The sequence below is a fragment of the Lutjanus erythropterus genome, chromosome 17 (genome assembly GCF_056507025.1).
Source record: "Lutjanus erythropterus isolate fLutEry1 chromosome 17, fLutEry1.hap2, whole genome shotgun sequence".
NCBI lineage: Eukaryota > Metazoa > Chordata > Actinopteri > Lutjaniformes > Lutjanidae > Lutjanus > Lutjanus erythropterus.
The window spans coordinates 25,023,848-25,051,471 of record NC_139333.1 but is presented as its reverse complement, the minus strand read 5'-3'; the positions used below and the strand labels follow the sequence as shown (position 1 = coordinate 25,051,471).

Here is a 27,624-nt window from a genome sequence, read left to right as displayed (position 1 = left end):
TGAATTAACACGAAAGCACAAATAATTAAGAATTTGTTGTCAACAGAGTTTCTCAAAGTTTATTAAGTTTCTCCTTGCTCAACAACTGTCAAAAATGAGCAATTTTTCAATGGAGTCTGGGGTTACTCCTGTAATCCAGTGGTAGTTGTCTGTACATTAATGGGTGCACAACAGGAGCTGCTAATAGGTAATTCTGCATACTACAGTTTGGAAAAATGTAAAAAATAAAGGCTAAGAAAAAAGCTTCAAGTTGCAGCCTGCAGTGTATCTCTATGAATCCATAGCAACAGGGAAGAGATGAGTGTTAGGACGCAGTTTTGTCTGAAGGGGGCCCACTGTGTCAGACTCTCAACGCCATGATCTAAAATAAATATAGGGTTCCTAATTTGGAACGGCAGCCCTCAAAAAAAAACATTTTTGTATTTGCCTGCACTCCGACACACTTTGTGTAAAAGTAGATTGATAAAATCTTCTTTTTGTCAGCCGTAGCCCAACACCTTTTTGATAAATAATGCAATCGAATTGTTTTAGTGTGCATTTCATAATGAAATATTTTATCTCACACCCCCAGCTTCATTTAATTTCATTTATTCAGAAGTGCTTGCAGACTCCATAAAAAATGACAACTTATAAATTCACATTCTCGTCTCTGAGGAAGACCTCACGGAATCGCTGAAGACGCGCCGTACAAACACGATGCATTATTCATGTTTCCAAAAGAAACCAGCATTACGATTCAGACTCTTCTTCTTCCTCCTCCTTCAGGTGGTTCCAGTCAACCTGGCAGAGGTGTACCTGCTGCAGTGCAACATGCGCTTCCCCACGCAGTCGTCGTTCGAGCGGGCGCTTCCTCTGCTCAACGTGGCCGTGGCCTCGCTTCATCCGCTGACCGATGAGCAGATATATCAGGCCATCAACGCTGGTTCTCTGCAGGTACTCATCCTAAAATATACAGGCCTTTTAATATCTCAGTATCAATGTCTAAGTTTAATTTAAAGAGTTCTTTAAAATTTATATTAAATATCTGTGTTGTGAAAAAGTTTCAGTTACCTTGTTAATTCATCTGTGTGATCTTTACACCATCCTAGAGCTGAAATATTCAGGGATTCGATCAAAATTCATAGCATCAAGTTATCAAATGTTTATTTAACATATCCAGATATAATGACAATTTATTTTTAATTAGCTTCTCACTGTGAGTTTCCAAGTTTAGAGCAGTTTTAGTTACTTTGCATCACATTTCTGTATTTTTTGTGTTTTCTGTACTGTTGTCAGTTTGGAGTGACGTCATCTAATTCTGTGCACCAATCAGCATTTAGCAATAATTTTTAAAAGAATATTTTTATTGCAGGTTAATGTTGGGTACTGTCCTTCTTTGTACATAAAAGCAATCTTATTTTTTCAATTTTTCTTACAAGAACAACATTATTTGGCAGAATATACACATTAATGGGCAAGGAAAACAAAAGGCAAGACTCTTGTTAGAAAATAAAAGTGCAAACCAAAAGAAAACCATAAAAACAAATAAGTAAACATATACAGTAAGCACTTTTGCAGGATTAGCAATACTTGACCTCATGATAGTTGATGGAGTCCTGAAAGTATCATAAATGTTAAATTATATCTTTTATGTTTTCAAGTTCAGGAATATGGTTGAATGTGAATATACTCCTGGAAAAAAAGCTTAAATTCCAGCGTAATCTGCAGTTTAATAGTTTATTATTTTAAATCTTTTAATGTTTGAAATGAAACGAAATCGTCATATTTGTTTTTCTCCGGGCGTCGAAAATACTGAGAATTAAATAATCTGTTTGTAAAGCCGAAGTAGAGAAAAGCCCAATCTCTGGTTGGAAGGAGAAACAGACCTTCTTTTAAATATTGTGAAAGACTTGGATATCAACAGGTTTTTTTTTTTCAAGAAGATGGCTGAACAAATGAAAAGGAAGGCAGCCACTCTGCCCTTTATGGAATAGTTTGGACACACTGGGCTTAGTGGGAATATTAACCAAAATCCAGAATATTTTCTGCATGTAAACATAGTCATTGTCATTTAAATATGATCAAACTACACCTACATCATCCTGATGAGACTAATTAGCTGAGTTTTTCTTATTTAGCCATGAATATTTAATGTTATAGATAAATACAAATTTTAAGGGTCTTTACTGATTTGAGAAAATGACCATCTTGCTTTTTTTATTTAAGTGAAATGAATAAATAAATGCACATTATGTTTAATTTGTGCTGAAAGACTGACAGATGTAATTGTGGCCTTCAGCTTGCTATTAAAATGCAACAAAGATGATTTTTTTGTATTCACTGAGCACTTAAACAGTGAGAAGGTTAATGTGCACAGTGTTTTGGACTCATTCTGTGTTTGTAATTGTCTGAATATTAAATATTCCATCCATCATCACAGAAATGCAGCTTCCAAAAGCAATTTGTAATGAAGTTAAGTCAGTCTGTGCCAAAAAATGTGGCTAATATCAGCACGAGCCAGCTGCAAATAACAAATAACATCCAAACCCTGTGTGTGTCTGCAGGGCACGCTGGACTGGGAGGATTTCCAGCAACGTGTCGACAACCTGTCAGTCTTCCTGGTGAAGAGGAGAGACGGTACCAGGATGTTTGTTCACCCGTCCTTCAGGGAGTGGCTGATCTGGAGAGAAGAAGGAGAGAAGACGAAGTTCCTCTGTGATCCGAGGTGAGAACGGGGAACGCACTGTGTGTAGAGACGTGGTTTACTCTCAGACTCTGCTGATGTAAAGAAAGAATGATGCCTTAATGTCTTGCTTAAGGAATTTGAATTTTCCTGTCTAGAAACAGGATGTTGGAAAAAACTGATGTGGGTCCACGTGTCCTTCATCATTCATTCTTCATTCATTGCACCAGACAAACCTTAGAAACTGGTCAAATATTATCTGTGTCTATTTAGCTCAAAAAACATTGATAAGCAGAGTTTATAAAGAATGACATCATGGAGGCTTTATGTCCTGTCAAGAGACTGTGTGGCATAAAGCTCTTTTCAACATAAATAAATAAATATTACACCAGCTGAAATTCATGTGGGCAACACCAGAAACTTCCTACTAAAAAATTTAGGCCTACATATTCTCATATCAAAGAAAAAAAGAGGAAAACTATTTGCAATTAAACAAAAAATACACGTAGGCCTACGTGGTTCATAACATTTTAATTACGGCGTGCTGCAGCCAACTTGAAGTCAAATAATTTCCGTTCACTGAAAAAAATAACCAGAACCCGTTGCTACAGTTTTACTTTGAAAGCTTTTTCACAGCAGTAAAATGTGCGGCTGCCAACTGAAAATCAGAAGTGTCTCTACACAACTCGTGATGGACGTAAGCAGGAATTATTTTCACCAGACATTATGACCGAGGAGATTTAATTATGTCTGACTTAAACCGTTTTTCCTGTTGAAAAAACTGGAACATTGCCATAAAAATGACATTAAAACCATCATGTCTTAGACAAAGGTTCATAGGGAGGTGAACACCCAGAATGCCTTGCATCACTGTGTTTCTATTGGCATTACTTGTTGCAGGTTTTATAATAGGAACATAAAATTATGTTATTTATGTTCATCTACTACAACACAAAGATGCAAACTTTGGGTTCCCAAACTTTGTCAGCTGAAGTTGCCAGAACATCTGCTTTTAAAAACTGATAAAGAACACAACAGACCATGAATTTAAAATGTTTGTGAGTTATATTTAATTCATTATAAAAGTACAGCAGTTTCTCACCACCTCATTACAAACTTGTGCTGTCTGCTGACACACTAGAGGGCTTTTAATTTGAAATGGATGCAGGAAGTGTTGAGATTGTTTAACAATCATAAACTTTAATAGTGCAAATGGTAGCAGATCAAGTAGATCAACTTTGCTGTTGTATGTTCCAGAATGCTAATTACTTTACTTTTTCTTAGTGTTTGTAATGTGTCTGTTCAGAACATGTTGGCAGCCTAGTTTGCTGTTTTTGTGCCGCGCTACAGTTTTAACCATCAGTAAGGTGGCTGCTCCATTTCTTGACCTCAGCTGTATTTAGTTACTGTGTTTCAAAGTTTTTTTTTTTCCTGTCTTGAATGTGTTGACATTGTTGAGACCTTATATTAGTCACTTATTTCATGGTGCCTGTCACTATTTAAGGAAATGTGGTGTGCAGTGTACTGAGCCGACTGGTGACCCATACTGTTCACCACGTTTTTAGCAAATATGTGACTTGAATTATTCTTCTCGCAGTCACAGCCCTGACTGTGTAGTTAATCATATATAAAAAGAAACACAGGTAGATTACGGTTATGCGGCAGAGGAAGTGTGAGATGTTTTTTCTCCGACATTATAATTAAAAGGGATCGTACCAACTGTGCAGGCGAACAGACGCTGTAATGACCTGGTGAGTCAGTCTCACGTATTGAACGATTGCGTGTTCGTCCTCTCTGCAGGAGCGGTCACACGCTACTGGCCTTCTGGTTCTCTCGGCAGGAGAACAAGCTGAACAGGCAGCAGACGATTGAGCTGGGCCATCACATCCTCAAAGCACATATCTTCAAGGTATACCATTATTTGTCTCCACACACACAAACACACACACACACACACACACACACACACACACACACACACACACACACGCACACACAGCCGTGGTCTGGCTCCCAAGTAATTAATATTTACACTCTATCTCTCTGTTCAAGGGTCTCAGCAAGAAAGTCGGGGTTTCCTCATCTATCTTGCAAGGCCTGTGGGTATCCTACAGCACAGAGGGCCTTTCAGCTGCACTTTCTTCACTCCGAAACCTCTACACTCCCAACATCAAGGTACACGGCAGAGAGGAGTCATACTTAAAGAATATTTCAACATGTTCTGGATACCAAATCAAGTCTGCTTCTCCAAATAAGCTGCACAGAAATCCTCCTCTCTCTGCCCTCAGATACTTTCAATATATGAATCCCTGCTTTGCCATGTTAACTTTTTATTTCCTCATTTTGTGTTTCGCGTGTGCGTTCAGGTGAGCCGGCTGCTGATGCTGGGCGGTGCCAACGTGAACTACCGTACTGAGGTGCTGAACAACGCCCCAGTCCTGTGCGTCCACTCGCACTTGGGCTACATGGACATGGTGGCCCTGCTGCTCGAGTTCGGCGCCTCCGTCGACGCTCCATCTGAGAGCGGCCTCACGCCGCTGGGCTACGCCGCCGCCGGGGGACACATGGCCATTGTGACCGCGCTTTGCCGCAGGAGAGCGAAGGTGTGTGGAGGAAAATGGCGATGGGAAAGAGAGAGCGTGTGAAGACTTTGGCTTTTCTCTGTGTGTGATCAAGACTACGATTTAACTTTGTTTTTTACCTCTTTCACAGCCCTCCTCCCTTCTATACACTCATTTTTGTCATTTTTAGGGGGGCATAAGAGATCTTAACGGGAGGTAGCAGATCAACTGGTGGAAGTGTTATACATCATCTGAAAGCTGTGAATCTTAAGATTCATTTAGGATGCAGCCCAGCACTTTGTGTCAAGTTTTTTTAGTCATATATCTGTAATAATTGTGGCGCCTCCTTCCATTTTGAAAGTTGAAAATTTTGAAAGTGACAGAAGTGTATGATATCTCATGCCCATGCTGAGTTATGTCTCATTCTTGATGCCATTTATTACACAGACTTTGAGAAATTTGAACCATTTTCAAATTCAAGAATTTATAAAAAAAAATGTCAAAGATCTCTCCAAAATACCACATTAAGATGGTAACCAAGATCTCAAGGAACACCAAAAAAAAATTCAAGATGTGATTTGGTATCAAAAATGTTTGGAGATTTCTGTAAGATTTTTGAATGCTCCAGGTCTCTAGTTTGGAGTCACTGTATCCACAAGAGTCTCAGCTCTCTACTGATATCCAATTTATGAGATTCCAATACTGTTTAGGGGCCCCACTATGCAGAAATATTCAAAGAGAATCTGCAAAAATAACTCATTTATACTGCATGTTTTTGTCCAAAACTGCATCCTTAGATCTTTAAGACTGGGTCGCACCAACAAATATTAATTTAATCTACAATTAGTTCTAATAAGAGTTAATCAAAACTAGGTTTAAAATGAGTTCATCCAGATTTAAAAAACAGAAAACAGGACCATGTATGATTTTGCTTGTCATTTGTTTTCCTGATCAAATCCATCGTCTGTTCACAGGTGGACCACCTGGATAAGAACAGCCAGTGCGCTCTGGTTCACGCGGCCCTCAGGGGCCACATGGAGGTGGTGAAGTTCCTCATCCAGTGCGACTGGGGCATGGGGCAGCAGCAGCAGTCCCCGCAAACACAACAACAGACGGCCTTCACCAAGAGCCACGCGGTCCAGCAGGCCCTGATCGCTGCAGCCAGCATGGGATACACAGAGGTACGGCAGGGAGGAAGGGAGGAGGTGATGGAGGTTAAAGTGGTTTAATGGTTTTGATTATCATCCTCTCCAGTGTGACATAATGAATTCTTCAGCCCAAATTAGGGACTCTGAATGTTAAGTGGTTTAAAGCAAAAATGATTAAGGGCTTAAAATGAGCTCCTGTAACTAATTACTGCTACTATACCACCTCTAACTCCAGCACTAGTTTTTTTATTTTGCTTTTTGGAGTATTTCTCTTTTAAAGGTCTAGATTTATTGAGGTTTTGTGAGGTTTTGAAACTGCAAACATACCAGGATTTTTGTATAGAAAATATATAAAAAATAAAATAAAGATTGAAAAAAGAGCTGCAAGTCAAGAAAAATAACCTGAAAATAGAAAATTGTCAAATAATGTTAAAAAAAAAAGCAATAAAAACATTCTGTACAGTACAATATGACCCTTATTTAAATAAAAGAGCTGTACAATTTGTGCAGGAATGTGCAAAATAATGCAACTAATGCTTAGGTTTACTTGTTATTGTGATACTCTGTGCCTTGTTGAGCCACATTCAGACCAATGCTGTTGATAGAATATGTTCAGTAATGTAATAAAATAAGTAATAGCTTATAATGCCTCATTGAGCTTGCGTTGCAGTATGTCAGCCATTTTTAATACCAGAACAGCCACCAAAGTCTCACAGGAGGAGGATACTGAAGTGCCGAGAAGTGTGGAGTTATTTTTCTTAGTGATTCTGACATACTTTTGTCAAATGTTTGCAGTTTATTTTCAAGAACGCACTAAATGTTTTGAGTGCCGGGAGAGACGGAGTCAAACGGTGAAGAAGTTAATCAAACAGGTCGAGAGAAAAAAAAAAGCGCAAACCTCTTTGCAGACTTCTCATTAGAGAACAACTTTCTAACCGTTTGTCCTGTCTTCATTGAAGTTTCAATGATAAGAAAAATCCTATTTTCCTATTCCAGAAGCGATTCCTAAACTAATAGCTGTGTCCTGTTCTATCTCACACATCGTATCTTAACTTCTGAAACCCCAACTAGAGCTATAAACTCGACTCTTCAATCAGCACTCGTCTTTTCATGCCTGTATGCTTGACTGGGGCGTAGTATCAATGGGTGTCACACTTAATACACACGTCACTGACTAGCTAGCTTGTTGTAATAACCTAACCCTGACCCTGTTGGGATTTATCTCACAATAATGGCCTGCTCACTGTACATTATCACTTTAGTGGTAAATCCTACTCAGGCTCTATTTTGATCCAACAGCTGGTTGACTGAAGTCTGGTGCTTGATGTTGTTGCTGTTGATCATGTAAAATTCATCGTTTTAGATCAGATTACACTCAAGACAAATAGATTTTTGATCACTGGTGGTTTTATTTTTGTCTTTTATATCAGTTTAAAGTAAACTTGGACATTAATCTGTGTCATCTTCGATCCTGTCCCCCATCAGATCGTGTCCTACCTGCTGGACCTGCCAGAGAAAGATGAAGAGGAGGTGGAGCGGGCTCAGATTAATAACTTTGACACGCTGTGGGGCGAGACAGGTGAGAATGCTGACTTTAGCCACACATTACACCCAGATTCAACACTGATGGATGGGTGTGAACGCTGAAATCTCTGGACGAATCCAGAAATAAACTGCAGTTTGTCCCGAGACACGCAATTCTTCAGGCAGCATGGAGTGTTTAGTGAGAGGGTTTCTCTGTGCAAGGCAGAGCGCTGCAGTGCGGATATGAGAGATCGTTCTTGTGTGTCTGCTGCTGCTGCTGCTGCTGCTGCTGCTGCTGCTGCGTCAGATGCTGATGGCAGTGCAGTGGTGTCATTGGAGCACAGACAGGGCTGGGCTCACACACAGGAGGGGGGGAGGGATGAGTGCGATCCCGGGTGCTTTGAAATGACGGGTCTGATTGGACCGTGGCAGGGCGTTGAGAAATGTAACGTATCACATTGTAACCTGGAGCGATGAGACCTCATTGTGAGCTGCAGTGACGCTTCTCAGTGTCAGTCGAAGAGGGGACTTGTAGTCACTCGGCCGTAGTTTCATTGTTTACGAGGGATCAGAGGGAAGAAAGTTGGACTGGAAGATGGTTTGTAATCGCAGTTTTACCGGAGAGGTCAGCTGGAAATACACGATTCTTTACAAACAGCCAGAGGGAGAGTGTGTGTGTGTGTTTCAGCATGTGCAGATTTATTTACTGAACTGTAGAGCAGGATTGCTGAGTTGCTTCACCAGTTTCATGTACAGAAAGAAAGTAGTTCCAGTAGATTCTACTGCACAAAGAAAATAGTTCCTATAGGAAACAGCTCATGATTTCTAGAAAGAGACATTGCCTTTGAGTTTTTCAGATTATTTTGTTTGAAGTGCAGTCTAGTCCCATTACACTGGAGAGGAGGAGGATATCTCTATGGCTCATACCTCCAAAACTCTGCAACTCACTCCGAAGAAATCTAGATGGATAAACAGCACCACAGGACAGAGGAAAAATATGTATTTTATAAATGAATTATTGATTTCTTTTTTTATGCTTTTGCACAGTTAGGGTTGCAGACTCTCTCCACCTCCCTACGCTTCCTTACAGCTCTTTTTTTGCAAAATGTCTATAGATATCACAGTCATATTTTTATTGTGATTTATTTTGTGATGTCACCAAATATTGAGATCAGTATCAGCCTCAGATATCCGATCTCAGTTGGGTTATAGTGAAAATCGGGGTCAGCTAACACTCAGTTTACACAAGATTCCTTCACGCTGCTTAAATTATTTCAATTATCATCATTACAATTGAGAGGATGTCTTTTCAAAGGCCTTTGCTGCCACAGAGGCTCGAGTGTTTCATCTTTATCGTCTTCTTTTTTTTCTTCTCTTACCTCTTCTCTTCTTCTTTTTCTCTTCTTCTCTTCTTCTCCTGGAGCAAGACTTTAAAATGAACCACAGATTTTCTGTGTTTTCCCACTGGGCATAGATTTTATTTCTGGCTGCAATTAATATCTTTATAATTACTATGTATAAAAAGGCAATAAGAAAGCGGTAGCTTGTAGAGATACCGAGAATTATCGCCCAAATCTGCAGCTCCCCTCAGCTCTACAGTGCTTTAGTGAGTTTCAGCTCATTGTTTAACTGTACGCCTGCAACTTTATTGTTTCAGTTCACTCTCACTGCTCTCATAGCGTTGTTTTCAGTTGCAGAAGGCCGTGAAAAAGCTCTAAAACCCCACCGAACCAGCCCAGACATCATTAGTAACTAGCTGGTGGAGGAGTTAGAAGCTAAAGAGACAGATATTTCCCTTAAGAGTGAGTCAAGACCAAAAACATTGAGCATTCACCAGGTGGACTCGAGCACGACTCTAAGTGCCTGATAATGTTGCTGTTAAACCGCTGGATGCGTGAATGAATCATCCCTGATTCTCTGTGTGTGTTTGTGCTTCCAAGCTCTGACTGCAGCCTCAGGTCGGGGGAAGCTGGAGGTTTGTCGTCTGTTACTGGAGCAGGGCGCCGCTGTGGCTCAGCCCAACAGGAGAGGCATCGTCCCGCTGTTCAGCGCCGTACGACAGGGACACTGGCAGGTTAGCGCTACACTCCAGAAACTAAGAAATTCTGTTTTATTTCCTTTTGATTGGATAAAAATACTGTAATTTCTTCATTTCACCAAGACTCGGTAAGTAAGTAATCCAGTTTTGTCCCAGTTAGCTGTTCTAAAACAACATGCGTGCTGTGTTTGGGTGTTTCAGATCGTGGACCTCCTCCTCACACACGGCGCAGACGTCAACCTGGCTGACAAGCAGGGTCGTACTCCCCTAATGATGGCCGCCTCAGAGGGACACCTGGGGACTGTTGAGTTTTTACTGGCTCAAGGTAAAAAACAAAACAAAAGTCTTGGGCTTGGAACACACTTGGGGTCAGTTAGGACTTTATGTGTTTCCCCAAAGGACATTTTGAAACCAAAGTCATAGGTCTTCCTTTATATGGTGTGTTTTGTTGTGCGTGAAGCCCAGGAAAAGTAGCCGCTTCCTTTCGTTGGAATTGAAATAAAGAATAAATAGAACCCCGTAAACACAAAATATATCTTGATGTTCATAGCCTGGAGGTAATGTAAGAAATGCAGGATATAAATAAATGAAAATGATAGGTTTAAAGAACAGCAGCGGCATCCGTATGAACTGCTCTGTTAAACATGTCTTCTTAACTCCAGTCACTCTGCTGCTACCTCTCAGTGTTTTTTGACAGCAATTCCTGTGTGTTTTTCTCTGTTTGGAAGAAAAACAAAAACATAAAGTCAGATCTGACAGACGTACAGTACTGTCCGATTTGACACGTCCATGGAGCCAAATAGAAAATCTCATTGTGGATGCAGAAACATGGAAAATTCATAGCAAGTGTAATCGCCTCTGATCCAAACGTATGAGCTAAGAATGCAAGAAGACTTAAGGGTATTTTCTTTTCTCATATTTCTCTAAACCCCATAGTCATTCATAAAAAAAACACACACACACACAGCCACTGCACTAATACAAATGAGCATAATTACTGTTTTCAAATTGTGTTTACAGTAATTACAGCCAAATTAAATCATCAACAGATTTTAAAAATCCATCAAAATGAATTAAGCAGTTAGTTATAAAATAGCAGAAATGACAAACCAGGCAGCTGCAGATGGGGCTTGTTTAGCGGGATAAAAGAATTCAGAGTGAAAGGCGTCTGGTGTGTGTCACCGCTGCCATCTCTTTTTTTTTTCCCCCAGGAGCCTCTCTGTCTCTGATGGATAAGGAGGGTCTGACCGCTCTGAGCTGGGCCTGTCTGAAAGGCCATTTACCCGTCGTCCGCTGCCTGGTGGAGAGCGGAGCCGCCACCGACCACGCGGACAAGAACGGACGCACGCCCCTCGACCTGGCCGCCTTCTACGGCGACTCTGAGGTGGTGAGTGACGGAAAAGGGCTGGATATTGAATTATTGTTACTTCACTTGGCTGTTTGACCTCACTGTGCAAACAGATTAATCTCCTGAAGAGGGAAATTTTCTGTTTGCTCTCCTTAAAGGGATAGTTTAGGTTATTTGAAGTAGGTTTCGACCTCCATCTGCTGTATTACCCACAGTAGATGGCTGTCAGCACAAACACTAAAGATCTTTCGGTTTTTAAAGGGTTTGTTTGAATTTACCGAAGATACACAATAAAACAAACTAACTGATCGAGGCGGTGGTAGACCAACAACGCCCGTGTTCTGCACATTACTGTAGAGACTCTGGCAGCAAGGAGAAAAAAGTTTAACGAGCATTATAACTTCAGTTTCTCATTCGAAAAGGCCTGGCCAGGTGGGCCTCAAAGTCCCATCTAAGGGACCACGGAGACAGCGGTGTCAAATGGTTTCAAATTAAAATAAAATATTTCACTGACCAGTTAAGTTTGAATGTCACCACAGCAGTTACAACACATCATCATGTTTTTACCACTAGCCAGTTAGCTAATAGCTAGCACACAAAATGGATCAGTTTTTCAAAACAAAGTAGTGATGCGGGTGAAAAACCTACAGGAGAGGAAATATGATCCTGAAGATCAGGCAGTGATGCTGAGCCGAAACCACAGCGTGTTGAATGTTTACTGGTCAAATCCTGTCAATGTCCTGCTAAAAACACTGAAGCTCCAGAGATACTTAAGGCCCTGTTCAGGCCTGGTATTAACATGTGTCTGATTAAGTGACCACGCTCTACATGCAAACTAACACTCGGGCTACATTATTGTCTATTTGGTGGTTTATTCATTCCTTTTTTTTTCAGTTCAGCGCTACACTAAACTCCTCTATTAGCCTTCATGAGCCTCATGTTTTACCTGCGCTGTCAGCAGCCCGGCAGGAGAGCTCTGTGGTGTGCTGCAATTTAATAAATGAACTATGATCAGGACAGTTTGAATTGTTCTGACTGTGTGAAAAACATCACAGATGACAAAGAAACATTAATGACAGAGTCAGGGAGAGTAAAAGTCTGTGTCTGTTTACAAGGAAACAAACAACTTCATGTGTTGCACTGAATTTACAAGAAGACACAACAGATAAAGAATTCGCCGTAGGTGTTTCACTCCCCAGTTCTGTATGTAAATAAACACGTCTGCAAAATGCGGTGTTGTTTTTAACCTGTGGCCCACTGGGACAAACAGACTGAATGTTTTTGTAGAAAGAAATAACATTTGCAAGAAAATCCAAATAATTAAGAATTTGTTGGGTAAGTTAGTCAGGAAGTGTAATAAGTTACTTTTTGCTTATTACTCCTTTAAAAAGTAATAATATTACCTTACTTATTATTCGATATCAAAAGTAATAGGTTACTATTTGTTACTGAAAAGATTAATAATATTATAATATATTATAACACTGCCCGACAGTGGTTGTAGACAGCCTTTAACAAAGTTATTATTTTATTTTTTCACAGGAGTCTGTGGTTACTAGTGTGTTCATAAACATCTGCTGCAGGTTAGAGAGTTCAAACACATAATTTGAATTACAGTGAACCAAATGATGGACTTACAGGACGTCAGTTAAGTAGGCGGTCCTTCAGTGTGGCCCAGGACACATTTCCAGTCCCATGCAGCCCAGACCACCTCTGAATGTGTAATCAGATCTGAAATGTGTCCTGGGTGCGTTCAGACCCGTACTTAGAGTCTGAACAGGGCCTCAGGGTGCCATCTAGTGGGCCACACAGGCAGTGGTGTCAAATGGTGTCAAAATTTCAGATTAAAATGCATAATTTCAGTGACTAGTTCCATTTTAATATCACTACGACAATCCCAACACGTCATCAGAGACAAACGTGTGAGCCGTTTAACGTTTTCTCAGATGCAGTGGATCCATTTTTGAAATGGAAACAGGGATGCGGGAGACGACCCTGAGTGTGTGTGCTGAGGGAAATGTGACCCTGAATACATTAAATCTCTGTTCATAATGGCAGGTAATAATGCTGAGCCGAAAGCACAGCGTGTTGAATGTGGTGAAATCCTGTCAAATGAGACACAAAAGAATATTTTCTAAGGAAAATGGACGGGCTTCAGGCACGCGTTAATAATATATAATATAAATATAAAATATGGTTGCAGCTTGTTTAGCTTCAGACAAGAAACCCTTCACAGTTCAGAAGAACTTATTTGTTTATGTTTTTTTCTCATTTATTTGGGAAGGTAGTACAAGTACAAGTCAAGTACAAGTTAAATTGCTTAAATGTTTGTAATTAATTACTTCTACTTCAGGTAATACACTGACTATGGATAAATACTTCACATCAAATAATCCAAACTATCTCTAGTTTGGAAGTCAATTATGGTTCAATATCTAAGTTACACAATGTGATGTTGAAACTTGAAGCCTCCTGTGTACAAACTCTGAGAACGGACTTTCCAGTGAAGTAGAAGACTCGTTTCTTGTATTTTGACCTTTGAAACAGAATAAAATATACATAGATAAAGTAAATTTCTGACTTTTCAGCAAGGGAGAAGTAATGGATGTAATTTTAAGGACTTTCAACAAGATAATTAAACATTTTTGACGGAAATTAAGAGTATCTTTATATGTGTAAAAACACTTTTGGAGGGGATCTTTAATTCCTGAAATGTGTCGGTATCACACTGTCAAGTACTAAAATCTGGCATCGGGTGTCTGCTCACAGAGCCAGTTTGGGTTTGAAACGTTGCACTTCTCTTAATGTGATAAAGAAGAAATTGTAAGTGGAGCAGATGAGGGATGTCATTCACAGCTACAGTTTTCAGGCTCGGCACACAGACAACATATTATTGTTTTTTAAAAAGTCTCCCAGCTGCGTTACTTCGTCCAAATGTGATGGCTGACATTCAGCTGCTGTTTTACTGTCATCTGGACCAATTTTATTATATAACATAACACACTTAAAACTAATTTATTTGACTTTTTATGGTTTTGTGGTTCAATTCTGCTGTAAGTGCAAAGAACCAAACTGAATACAGGGGTTTGCTGGGGTCTTTTTGTGTTGTCATTGTTATTTTAACAGAACGTGTGAGAGTGTGCATTGTACATTTCTTTTTTGAGCATCGCTGTTTTCTTTTTCTCCTATTTTATTGTTTGAATTAGTTTCTTGTCAGTATTGTTAAAAATATATAAATGCTGCCTGTATTTTCACCAACCACAGAGGGTTAATACCCATCAGTTGCCCTTGTTATCAACATACACTCTAATAGGCAAAAATTGTTTTTCCAGTTACTCTGGTAATACCAGCAGGTCTGAGGCTCTGTTCCAAAGAGATATCCCACATTACCATATGTGATACAGTGTAGTAATACACCTAATCTGTAATCACCAACGAAATTAAGGAAATATATTCTAAATTGTACTTATTTGTACATTTTATCCAGCTGAAACTGTAAAAAAAAAATTAAATATAATAAAAAAAATAGTGTGAATTGTAGTCTCTGTGGTTTATTTGTGCATTTGTTTTGCCCAGTTGTGAGCAATTTCTGACAAATTCTGGGTTTTTTTTGGTGAAAATATTGATGCATTGGTTGGTCTCCTAGAAGATGATTCACAGAAGGACAATTCATTTATTTTAGCAATACATTTATTCAATTTGACACTCTGAAATAAAAAGCAGTTAAAATTATATCATCTTGTAATATATTGAAATTTTTTATATAATTTTTATCGTTTGCTTTATTTTTTATTTATCCTTCTTAGCAGTAAAAATGTTTTATTTTCTTCTACATGTATTTTTCTAAGTTTTGTACATGTCAGTTCATTTGTAAGTGATAAAAGAAAAAGAAAAACAATAAATCAATTAATGCAAAAGCCCCTCATCTATTCTCGCCACTTTTTTTTTTTCAGGTCCAGTTCTTGGTCGACCACGGCGCCATGATAGAGCACGTAGACTACAGCGGGATGCGTCCTCTCGACAGGGCGGTGGGCTGCAGAAACACGTCGGTGGTGGTCGCCCTGCTCAAGAAAGGAGCCAAGATAGGTAAGAGCGGGCCGGCGGAGCGAAGGAGGGCGTACCATTTAGCTCACAAAAGGGACCTCTTCTAAATGCAGCATCCTTGTCCCTTAGTACCATTATGAAAGGTTACTTGCCTGCCGTGAAATAAGATACAATTTGAGATTGTATTCTGGTTGAAAAGGTCATGCATTGGAGTTCAAGCATGAGCTGCATGAAGGGAGAATGAGAGAAAGATGAAAATTCATTATAAGTACACACTCTCCTCCTGCTGGTCATTGTAGAGCGCTGTAGCATTTTACTGCAATAAGCCATGGATTCAGGTTTGTGTCTCCATGTAGCTTCAACCACTTCCTGCTCCTGTATGTCCTCCGCCCCCCCACTGCCGCATCGTGCTGCTTCTCCTCAGCTATTTCTGGCTCTGATGTGTGTTTCTTTTTATTGTACTACTGCTGCCGCTGTGTTGTTTTTGCTTTCCTCTCTTTCTCTGTCATGTTTGTCTCTATCCCTCACACTCTCTCGATCACATGCTCCTCTCTCTGTATTCCTCCGCGGTTGCTCGGAGACAGGTTGTTATTAGCGCTTGCGGTGTTTCTTTTTGGTATTTTTTTCTCTTTTTTTTTTTTTGCTGAAGCACTTATCTCCGCTTCTCACTGCTGCTTTTTTTTGTGTTCCTTTTTTCTCACTTCTTCTTCTCCTCCTCCTCCACCACCACTCTCTCTCTCTCTCTCTCTCTCTCTCTCTCTCTCTCTCTTTCACCCCCCTCTCTGTTTTCTCTGGCAACTCTGGCTCCTTGCTCTGCCCTCCCACTGACACTCCTTCCCTTGCTCATGACCTCCTTCCTCCTCCTTTCCCCAACTCCCCTTTTCCCTTATCCCCCTCCCTCCCCCCCGCCTTTCTCTCCGGCCCCAGGATGTCAGACGCTGCCCAGTCGGCCCCGAGGTAAAGCCAAGGCTGTCGACTTCTCACCCCACCAGGCATTTTGACAGCTCTATCTCCTCTCTCTGTGTTGTCTGTGTCGTCCTAAGTGTCGGCAGGCCAGCTTAGCTACCAAAACCTTCTCAAACTGACAAATAATAACATGCAAAGGTATTAGCACTGACAAGTGATGCAGTCGGGATTGCCTAGAGGTAGATGCTAACGTCCAAGTGGTTAATGACATGACAGCATGCCCCCCGGCCTCCAAGCCTGCGACGTCGTGTATCGAGGTGTTGACCTTCCATTCCACAGATGCATGACGGAAGCCCTCAGTAACACTTTGCGTAGCGGAAAATGCATGTATTTGTAACTCCTCTGTACCACCGCCACCACAGACTGAGGTGATAAACCACTGTACTGTGCATCGTCCATCCTCCAGACGTTTCTTCAGTGTCAGCTATAGGCCAGTCAGCAGCATTCCTACCCTCACCACCACCACCCTCACCACCACCACCACCACCACCAGCTCAGAGGACAGCTAACGCCTGCAGAGCTCTGTTATATCCCCTCCTTGCTTGCCTCTTTTTGTTTATTGTACCTGCCCTGTGTCTCCTTGTGCAAGACTCCCCTCCTTTTTCATCTCTGTGGTGTGTGTACATGTGTCAAGGATTGCTGTTGCGCAGATACAGAAAAGACACATCAGTTTCAGACAAGGGATGGTGTTTGATTTTTCAGTCGTAAGACAGTCTGCAGGGATGAAGTGCCTTTTTTTCTTTTCTTTTTTAAACACACGACTCCCATTTGTATTTAGTGGGAGATTTACCTGCTTTTCTGCTGTTCTTTATCAAAAGGGGTGTAACAATATATAAAATTTCGCAATAAAAAAATGGCTTAATACTGTATCAGACTGTGACAGTATCTACAGAGATATTGCAAGGTTGATTATTTTATTTTATTCATGCATATTTCAAACATTCATTGCCAAAGACAGTGCATGCCAAAGCAAGTTTTTGTACATGCTTAGATCATGCTTGGCTATGTTTCTTTTATTTTTTATTTCTTATTAATAAGAAAAGCAGCATCACTTTAAAAGGATAGTTCAGATTATTTAAAGTGGGTTTGTATGAGATACTTATCAGCAACAAAAGATATTTAAGCTACTTTTAAAAAAAAAGTCCAGTTAAAGACGGCGTATTTAGAAAATAAGCAAAATATTGCTCTCACCAAACCAACCAAACTCCATAGGCAAAATCAGTAAATTTACCTCACAGAGTATAGGAGTTCCTGGTCTACTGCTGCCTCACTTACTTAGTTTGTTTGTGTTATTATGTGACTATGGTGTTTTAAAAGGATAGTTTGGATTCACTGACACAAACAAACAACCAAATTGAGGGAGAATTAAATCAGCAAATCCTATATTCTGCAAGGTAGAATTACTAATTTCACTAACGGAGTTTGGTTGGTTTGGAGAGAGTGACCATATAACCATGGTTTCCCATCAGAAAAGACTCTCTGATGGCAAGTAAAGTGTTGAAAATATTCTAAATACAGTGTACACTTAAACTGATATCGATTATTTTTTTCTATATGGACCATCTTTAAGTAGCTAAACTACGTTTTGTTGCTGACTCTGTCCACAGTAGCTCATTGTTTTTCTTCCATGCTGGTGCTCCTCTCTGCTTCTCCAAACTAGGGGCGTGTGAACCGTATCACTTTTAGTTAGGAGAAAAAAAACTTTATACAAACAAAAAATGCTGTACACATCACATTCAGACTCAAAGAACACAACACAACAACGATAAAAAGTCCATGATACAACATTTAACTGATTTTAAAGAAAACAAAAGAAAAATGACAACTTGAAGAAGAGTCCCTTAATAAATAATCAATCTGATGTGTACAGCATGTTTCATTTGTATAAAATTCTCTAATAATAATTTTAAATTAAAAGAAAAGAAAAGCAATGCAGCAGTCAGTAGCAGTGCTTTTATAAAATAAATTAAAAGAATAACATAATTAATCATGTATTATGGCACTAGATATCGGCACAGTCGGGTACAGTATTGAAACATTTTTTATTGCGATTTTGGATATATTGTTACATTCCTAATAAATGACTCTTTAAAATCTTTTATTAACATTTAATTTGCGTATCATGGTCTTGTTATCGTGGTATTATCGTACCTTTAGTTTTTGTAGCGTTGCATCCCTCCGGATCACATCCCTGAATCAGTCAGTAGCACAAAGACTTACTGTACACCTGCACTTCTTGACAAGACAGAAAATGTGTCTCAACAGAAAGACATGACAGCGTGATTCTCTTTTTGTGTTTTTTTTTTGTACTCTACATCTACTCTGGGTTTGCCTGGGCCAAAACGTATTTGCAGCAGTTAATTTGAATTTGAGAAGAAATGAAAATGTGCTCATTCTGCACCCCGGTGATTCTGCATCGACTCCCAGTGGGATTAAAGAAAAGCTCTTAATTATTGGCAAATAGCATTTGACCCAGGTGTGACGTCCCAGAGCGAGGTCACAGTGTTCTCGAGGTGTCTAGAGCAGATTTATTTGTAATCTTTTCTCTGCAGTGGATTGCCTGTCTTTACTCCTCCATCCCCCCATTTTGGCTGTTGTCCTCATTCCTGTTGTTATTATTGTTGTGTGTAGTGTGACTCCCAGTCGCTCCTTCCCTCCTCCTCCTCCTCCTTCTCCTCCTCCTCTTATTTCTGTGTGTCCTTCTCACTGTGTTTCTTTTTTCATCTGCTCCTTCCTGTGTTACGCAGGTCCAGCCACATGGGCCATGGCCACCTCCAAACCCGACATCATGATCATCTTACTCAGCAAACTCATCGAGGAGGGGGACAGCTTCTACAAGGTCAGAGAACAAAAATAAATCTGATCATTAATATCTTTTAAAAGGGAAATATCATAGATTTCTTACTGTTATGAGCAACATATGAGCGGGTGAATGACTTATGTCAATATCACTTCACATAAATTATGGATTTTGGCAGACAGTAAAATAAAAACAAGATTCCCTTCTCTGAGAATGAGCTCATACCGAGAATAAATTATTAAATTTTATGCTAAATGTATCTGTGTCTAACTCTGCTTTATATTGTGAAGTTTCCAGGTTAGTTTTTCATTTCAGTGCAAAGGGAGGATAACCAGACTTCTCTCTCTTTGTGTCCGACAGAAGGGGAAGGTGAAGGAGGCAGCGCAGCGTTATCAGTATGCCCTCAAAAAGTTTCCACGCGAAGGCTTCAGCGAGGACCTCAAGACATTCAGGGAACTCAAAGTATCGCTCTTCCTCAACCTGTCCCGATGTCGGAGGAAAATGAACGTAAGTCGCCTGCAGAGGACCGAGTCGAAACAAGTCATATTTTCAGGGATTTACTAAAGCAGACCTATTTTTAATTCATGTTTAAGATCATCATTAAAAAAGGCAGTTACATATTTTATGTACATATACTGTATATTGTACATTTATTCATGCAAGGAAGAAAGAAATAAAAAATACACAGCACACGAAAACACAAATACAAAAAGGAATGACACAGATATCATTTTAAATAACCGTATTATCAATTACCAGTCATCTTATTTAAATATTCTATAAGGTTGCCATTTCAAACAGAACATATTCACTTTTCCTCTTAGTGAAAATTAATTTATTTTCTAACTGTAAGTGTTTCATCACATCTCTCAGCAAGGTTAAGTTGGCTTTCTGTTTCCAGTTTAACAAAGTCAGTCTTTGTGCTGACAATGTCACAAAGCAAATCATATTATATTAGTTGTTTGACCGCTCTGTCATAGCTGCTTTCACTCCATATGCTGCCATAATTAGGTCTGGTTTGAGTTGTTTATGTAAAACCTTGGACAACCTTTTAGATATTTATCAAACCAAGCTGTATCATACTTTTAAACATGGTGAAGATAATGCTGCTGCGGCCATTTTATTCTTATTTCTTGATATGTTTTTGGTGTTCATTAGTGTTCTGCTCTGCTTTATCTCTGCAGGACTTTGGGATGGCTGAGGAATTTGCTACGAAGGCACTCGAACTGAAACCAAAATCTTACGAGGCATACTATGCCAGGGCTCGCGCCAAGCGTAGCAGCAGGTACACGCATTTTATGAAATACTCACTTTGATGCACATTTTAAATTAACCCTTCGAAAATTACGCCTCTTTTTTCTCTTCGCTGCAACAACAGTTGAACTCGCTTGGTACCTCAGTCAAGTTTCTCCCTTCTTGTTTCCTGTACTTTGCTATTCCGTGCGCTTGGCTCATCTATGTTGAAAAGAAAACCACATTTTGAAGATGGTTTAAAGATGTTGCTGAGAGACCTGTGAAAGCCAATGTTAGAAAACACTCGCTAACTTGCTAACTAAAGAATTATGTAGATTAGCTAGCTTGTTAACTTGTAAGGCGCCATGTTTGGTGGTTAAGATATGATTACACAGCCTGTTAATTTGTTGTTCCAAACAGTGTTTTTGAGCTAAAATACAAAAATGACACTAGTAATGGGAATCTGTTAACTACAGTACTTTATCTAATAATACACTTTTTATTATTTATTCATTTATTTAAAGATTGGAGAGGAAGGAGAACATTTTCGGACATGATTTTTAAAGTTTCTAAGTACCCGCTTTTATCATTTGACCTGCACCATAGTTTATTACAGTACAACAGTTACCATGGACAAAATGCATGAAACAGTTTGGCCCCCTTTTAAATTATATTGAATGTTTTGCTACAGAGAAAAATAGAAGCTAACTTAACTAACTTTGCTACAAAAAAAACACAAGCTAACTAGCTTGTTAATGATTGATGTAGATTAGCTAGCCAGTTAGCTAGTGTTTTACTAACATTAGCTAAGATGTGACTATATATAGTACCAGTCAAAAGTTTGGACACACTTCTCAGTCAGTGGTTTTTCTTTTTTTTTTTTTACATGAAATGGTGCAGATTATACCAATGATGTACAAAACTATCATCAAAGCAAAAGGTGGTGACTTTGAACAATCTAAAATGCCAAAAATAAAAAAACTTTTTGCACACAAGACCATGGGTCAACAATAAAAAGCAAAAAGACTCTCACACTGTCTTCTGCACTTGCAATCAAAGATGTACATATTTCATAGTTTGGATATCTCTAAGCTTAATCTACAATGTAGAAAAAATGTAAAAATAAAGAAAAAACTTTGAATGAGAAAATGTGTCCAGACTTTTGACTTGTACTGTATGCTTCTTTTACAGGTCCGCCAGGAACATCTTTTATCCATCGTCGAAATTTGATTTTCTTTTCAACATAGACAAGCCTAGTAGATGACATTTCTAAGCACAGGAAACAGGAAACAAGAAAGTTGACTGAGGTTCTAGATGAAAGATCAAGTGCCCCTGTAGCTTCAGTCTGGATGTCTTAATAAGCAATTTTGGACAAATGAGACTCAAAAATAACCTGCATTGTTCTCCCATTTCCAGACAATTTCCTGAAGCCTTAGAGGACCTGAATGAAGCCATAAAGCAATGCCCCAACAACCGAGAGATCCAGCGGCTGCTCCAGAGGGTGGAGGAGGAGTGTCATCAGCTCAACCAGGAGGAGCACCAGCAGCAGGACCTGGAGCTGGAGCCTCCTCCCTCCCCGCCTCCTACGCCTCCCCCAGAAGAGGAGGAGTCCCTGTCCCTGTCCATGCCTCTCCCCCCTCCCCCAGAGCCCCGTCTGGAGGACATGGAGCCCGTCCAGGACCTGTTTGAGGATGAGGACTACCTGGAGCAGGAGCTGGAGGCCATGTCTGTGGGTCTGCCTCCACCTGAGTCTCTCACCAACCCGTCCAGCCTTCCCATCATTCAGAGTCCCCCACTGTCCCCCACACATCCCGATCAGATCTACTTAGGTGGAGGTTCACCCATGGGACAGCCCTACGAGTATCACCCCACCTCCTCCTCCATGTCTTCTCCAACCCGCGGGACGTACCAGCCCACGTCGCCCTCCCTCTCCCCGACGCATCAGAACTCACACTACCGACACAGCCCGCCTCATACCTCCCCGGTGCACCAGCAGTCCTACGGCTTCAGCCCACCTGGGGGTCAGGGGATGGATCACCAGAGCCCGCCGCCTTCCCCTTTACGTCGGGCTGCTCAGTACAGAGCCAGTCCGCCAGTAGAGAGCGTTTGTCTGTACAGGTCCCAGTCCGGCTCACCTGTGCGCTACCAGACGGAGCAGCTCCCCGGCCGACCCAAATCCCCCCTCTCCAAAATGAGCAGCCAGCGTTCGTTCCAACTGAGCTCGCAGCCCTCTCTGTCCTCCCAGCACCACCAAGCCCAAGGCCTTCGTCTCCAGCCCTCTATAGCCCAGATCGTCCGCACAAACCAGCCCAGCAACGTGATGGGCAACAGCCTCTACAGCGGCCAGATGGGACACTCCATGAGCGGTCGCTACCAAGGTGGCTCAGTGGACGTGGAGAGCCGGCTGGTGTACCAGCCCTCGCTGGATGGACGGTCCATGCCGCAGGTCCAGGCCAGCCTCAGCTCTGGGGCCCTCTGTCAGCACGGCGGCCGAGGAGGGGTTATGGAGTCGGGCCTGTTGAAGGATGATCTACCCCAGCGCCCCTCCTCTGCCTACCGCGCCAGCAGCGGGGGCCCGGGGGGCATGCGTTACAGCCAGACACCTCAGATAAGCCGCAGCCAGTCCGCCGCCTACTACCCAGTCTCTGAACATGTACTGGAACGCGCCAATGCCATGCCCCCCTGCCAGCTGGGCTCTCCCGAGATCCCCCATATGGTGAGACGCCCCGTCAGTGCCAACACTACTGAGATGAAGCAACATGTGCCCACCCCCCGGCCGCTCATCCACTCTCAGAGTGTAGGCCTCAGATTCTCCCCGTCGAGCAACAACATCTCAACTGGATCCACCACTAATCTGGCACCGGGCTTCAGGCCATCCCCCTCCATCCAGCAGATGGAGATCCCCCTGCAGGCCACGTACGAGCGCTCCTGTGATGACATCTCTCCCATCTCTCCCTCCCAGGGTGGTGGCGGGCTGTATCAGGGAGAGACCACTCGCTCTCGGAACACCCCCTTCATGGGCATCATAGACAAGACTGCGCGGACTCAGCAGTACCTGCATCAGCCCTCGCGGTCCAGGCCCATGACGTCCATGGATTCCGCCATCAGCCCCACCTCCCCCGGCCAGCTCGTCCAGCAAGGCTCCACCTACAGCCCCCCTGCCTCGCTGGGCAACATCGCCTACTACAACAAGACAAACAACGCCCAGAACGGACACCTGTTGGAGGAGGACTACTACTCCCAGACTCAGCCGCCCTCGCTGGGCAAGCTGGCCAATGGCTCCCGCGGCAGTGGGGACATCTTGGAACGGGTCAGCCAGGTGCCCACCTACCCGGATGTGAAAGTGGCAAGGACTCTGCCCGTGGCGCAGGCCTACCAGGACAACATGTACCGCCAGCTGTCGCGTGACTCCCGGACCCAAGGCCCCACCTCCCCCATCAAACCAAAGAGACCGTTTGTGGAGTCAAACGTGTGATGGCCTGCCTGTGATTGGTTGGTTAGACTGGGCGTGTTTGTGGGAGTGAGAGGAGAAAAATATTTAGCTCGACAGCAGATGCTGCTGACCCTCGTGTTTGTGACATGGACAAACTCACCTTAAAGAACTCACGAGAGACGGATCCACACAGCCGGCGCACACACACGTAGGGTATTAGACGTTATCTTATATGAAAAACATAACTAACAGCGAGAAGCGATTATTTCATTATCATATTCTGCACACAGGTAGGACAACAGGTGGGTCCATAGTTCTGATCTCATACCGAATCAAAGACCAGTGCACTTCCAACACGTTGTGTGGCACAAAGTTCCCACAGGTGAACACGACAGGCGGGACTGTGAGAGTGAAAGTACTAAATCATCGGACTCTACTTGTGGACTCTGTATCCATCTTCTGTTCTTTCAAAGTGTGCTCTTAACCAAGGTTGCTAGTAGGCTCTATTCTATGTAATACAATATTATATGTTCAATACTGTACATTGCTCAGAAAATACAAATGGCTCAAACAACTCAGTACTTAGAGAAAAATGACAATATTTATAATTAAGTTATATATTGTACATAGAAATAAAACAAAACATAGTTTGCGTTTGAATTGTATTCTGTTAACCCTGCCTTTGTGTCCCACTGCTAGTCATATGGATGTGGAAAACCGACCGGAGTAAGGAATGAGGGACACTGACTAACTTTGAAAGGTACAATTGCCTTTATTGTGTCAAAACAAAAAGATTTATTCATGGTTTAATGCTGCAATAGGTCCTCAATGATCTGAACTAAGGCTGCAGCTAACCATTATTTTCTTTATTGATTAATCTGCAGATTATTTTTGCCATTTTTTTTCTGTAAAGTGTCAAAATATTGTCAAATATACCCAGTATTATTTGCTAGTCCAAGGTGACTAGCAAATAATGCGTACTACTACGTTTGGAGAAGCTAGAACCAGAGAACGTTTGGCATTTTTGCTCGATTAGTGATCAATCTGCAATGATCAGTCGATTATTAAAGCTACTGTAGGCAAAACCTCTGTCTCTGTTGCCTCGTATCACTCCGTTAAACCCTTTACACCAAAACCACGAGTTCAAACGGCAGCACAGGGGGTCGGTTGCCTGGCCAATCGCAGGTCATTTCAGAGAGCGGGTGCTGCTATTGGCTGTGTTCACAAATGTTTCCCGTCGTGGGCTAGACGTTCTAAACCCTGAAAACAGCCAAGAGGAGGTGCAGAAGTTTTCTCTCAGACCACTTGACTTAAAATATGCAGAAAAGTAATTGTGAAAATAAACCGCCTATCCCAGCTTTAATTTGCTGTCAATCAATTAATGGACAATTAGTTTTGCCTCTTAAGTTAATAAGCACACAGAGTCACAAAGTGCATGTTTGCACTTATTTAAATCAGCTTTTGCACAGTCATGTTTGTTGATTTAATCATTTTGAAAACCTCATTTCAGATATGTAAATTAAGATTTTCTGCATTTTTTTTAGTATCATTACTTAATCATCACAGACCTGATGATATGCCTCAGTGTGACGTTAAGACTGCAGTTTGAGGACCAGCTTCCGGCCTGAACTAAGGCTGCAACCAATGATTATTTCTTAATCAATTAATCTGCGGATTATTTTTTGATAGTTTTTTCTGTAAAATGTCGTTTTGTCCAACCAACAGTTCGAAACCCCAAATATTCCATTGATAGTGAAATCAAAACAGAGAAAAGCAGCAAACCCTCACGTTGGATTAACAAGAATTGGACACATTTGCTTGAAAAATGACTGCAAAATAGTTGGCTGTTAATTTTGTGTCAGCTGATTAATAGACAAAAATCTCAAAGTCTAGATTTAAGCTGATATTACAATGTGTTAGAATGAAAATCCAACTACTGCACATTCCTTCAACCCATTTCTGCATAATTTGTGCTGATTTTTTAGGTTCGGTTATGTAAATTCTGATTTTCTGTATTTCTTTTCAGTGTCATTGCTGCTTCACAGATCTCATTATATGCCTTAGCGTGACATTAGACTAACTGTCAAGGCTGCAGTCTGACATATTGGACCGGCTTCTTTGAACACCTGCTTGACCCTAAACATCAGCTGCTTTAGTTTTGTAGGAGCTCATTCGATTTCACAAAGCTTGTTTTGAGGACAAATTGCTGAATTAGACGAATGTCAGCCTGCTTCTGGTTTGGATCTTCAGCTACAGGAGTTTTAAATCATCTCTGAGTGCCTGGTGTCAGTCAGACGAGGATTATAAACTCCTGTGTTTTTTTTTTTTTTAATCAAAGTTGGCCTTTGTCCCTCCTCCGTATGTGACACCGCTGTATGTTCCTAAGAGAGAGTGCAGAACATATGCTAGTGATGGGTTAACATGGATAGTGCTCAGCGATTAAAAGCAAGCAAATGCATACACGACCACTGTTACAGATGTTTCCCTCCTTTCTCTCCTGCATTACTCTGTGTCGTTTTCTTTTTACCCATTTTTAAATTCACACTTCTGCACTAAAAATGCCTGTTAAGTTCTTAACTAAAGGGTGCACTTTATGTATTTTACTTACTTTGTTGTTACGATTGTTGAATTTGGAGAAAGTGGGGTGTGTGATCAGTAGTCAGACCTCTGACCGGGACTATCATAGACACTATTATTATTATTATTATGATTATTATTATTATATGATTTACAAAAAGCAGTGATGAATGACAATATGAAGAGCAAACAATGTTTTTAAACTGGAGAAGATGTATAGACTTTCTAGCACAAGTTGTATATACCGACTCAGATATTCCAGCTCGGGTTCGTTAGTTGAAGTGTGTTTAAAGAGGTATTCCACATCATGAAAAATATCCATTACAGTCCTCTAGCTCTAAATCAGCCAGTGTAATCCGCTGGCCTTGCACACATCTTGAACTTAAGTCGAATCTACTGCAAAAAAAAAAAAGAAAAAAAAAAAAAAAAGAATGACTGAGGTTTCAGCACCCAGAAACTCCGTATTTGGAGTTTGTGTGACAGAGAAAGTGAAATAATGAGAATATTCGAGTTATTTGTATATGTGGGAGAAGTTATAGACCATTTGTCTGTAACGTTTTATTTTGGTTCTCTGATAAAGAATATCTAAAGATCATTCTCAGTTTCACCTGCTACCAGAGAGATGCCCTACTTATCTTTACAGAAATGAAGGTATAAACTGTACTATACTTAATTTAAACAAAAATCAAGGATATTTGAGGGTGTATGGTTTCAAGCTGTCTGTGTATATTAGTTTGCTGCTGTAAATAGTCTGATGCATGTTCTATTCTTTCCATGAGCTCAAGCAGAAACATGTATAGCAGTGTTCGGACTCTGGTGTGTGAGATACAAAAACGTTCGGATCAAGATAAGGAGAACTGCTGTCCCCTGAACTGTCCTTATCATTTTCCCTTCAAAACTCACCAGACAAAAAGCAAAAGGTTTTTCTTTTTATTTTATTTTAATGTATTTGCTTGCTGAGCAGAGTTCTCTTGTCTGTAAATGTGAGCTTTCAGATCGCTGTGATAAAAAGTTTAATTAAAAACAATAAAAAAGAATGTGTTTTTATCTCATGATAACTGATTGTAATCTGTACAGTCAAACCTATGTATTGGAAAAAAAAAGAACATATTTATAAATGGTTACCAACTGAAACACGCCCTGCATGTCAGTCATTTATTGTACAGATTATCTGAATATAACGTACGTATAACTTTATTATTTTTGGATGATTTTGGTCCACAAAACAACATTTAACAGCAGTGAGTCGACAGAACAAACTTATATGGTGCAATTCAGTACAACTCCCAA

The 27,624-nt window shown here is 40.9% G+C and overlaps 1 protein-coding gene across 10 annotated transcripts in view; it reads left to right on the top strand.

Moving 5' to 3' along the window:
• tanc2b (tetratricopeptide repeat, ankyrin repeat and coiled-coil containing 2b) overlaps positions 1–24,824 on the top strand; it is a 242,583-nt gene extending 217,759 nt beyond the window's left edge. For 8 of the 10 annotated variants that reach the window (XM_084740358.1, XM_084740356.1, XM_084740354.1 and 5 more), the window contains 16 exons: positions 766–933; positions 2,544–2,704; positions 4,463–4,571; positions 4,715–4,837; positions 5,029–5,265; positions 6,198–6,404; positions 7,857–7,950; positions 9,836–9,969; positions 10,135–10,258; positions 11,145–11,320; positions 15,235–15,367; positions 16,253–16,282; positions 19,039–19,130; positions 19,452–19,598; positions 20,276–20,376; positions 21,741–24,824. In XM_084740358.1, coding sequence (XP_084596484.1) covers positions 766–933; positions 2,544–2,704; positions 4,463–4,571; positions 4,715–4,837; positions 5,029–5,265; positions 6,198–6,404; positions 7,857–7,950; positions 9,836–9,969; positions 10,135–10,258; positions 11,145–11,320; positions 15,235–15,367; positions 16,253–16,282; positions 19,039–19,130; positions 19,452–19,598; positions 20,276–20,376; positions 21,741–23,799 — 4,095 coding nt within the window. In that variant the 3' untranslated portion in view covers positions 23,800–24,824. The remainder of the gene's footprint in view (positions 1–765; positions 934–2,543; positions 2,705–4,462; positions 4,572–4,714; positions 4,838–5,028; positions 5,266–6,197; positions 6,405–7,856; positions 7,951–9,835; positions 9,970–10,134; positions 10,259–11,144; positions 11,321–15,234; positions 15,368–16,252; positions 16,283–19,038; positions 19,131–19,451; positions 19,599–20,275; positions 20,377–21,740) is intronic. The other 2 variants (XM_084740357.1, XM_084740355.1) reach the window with 1 other exon arrangement.
• The last annotated feature ends 2,800 nt before the right edge of the window (positions 24,825–27,624 follow it).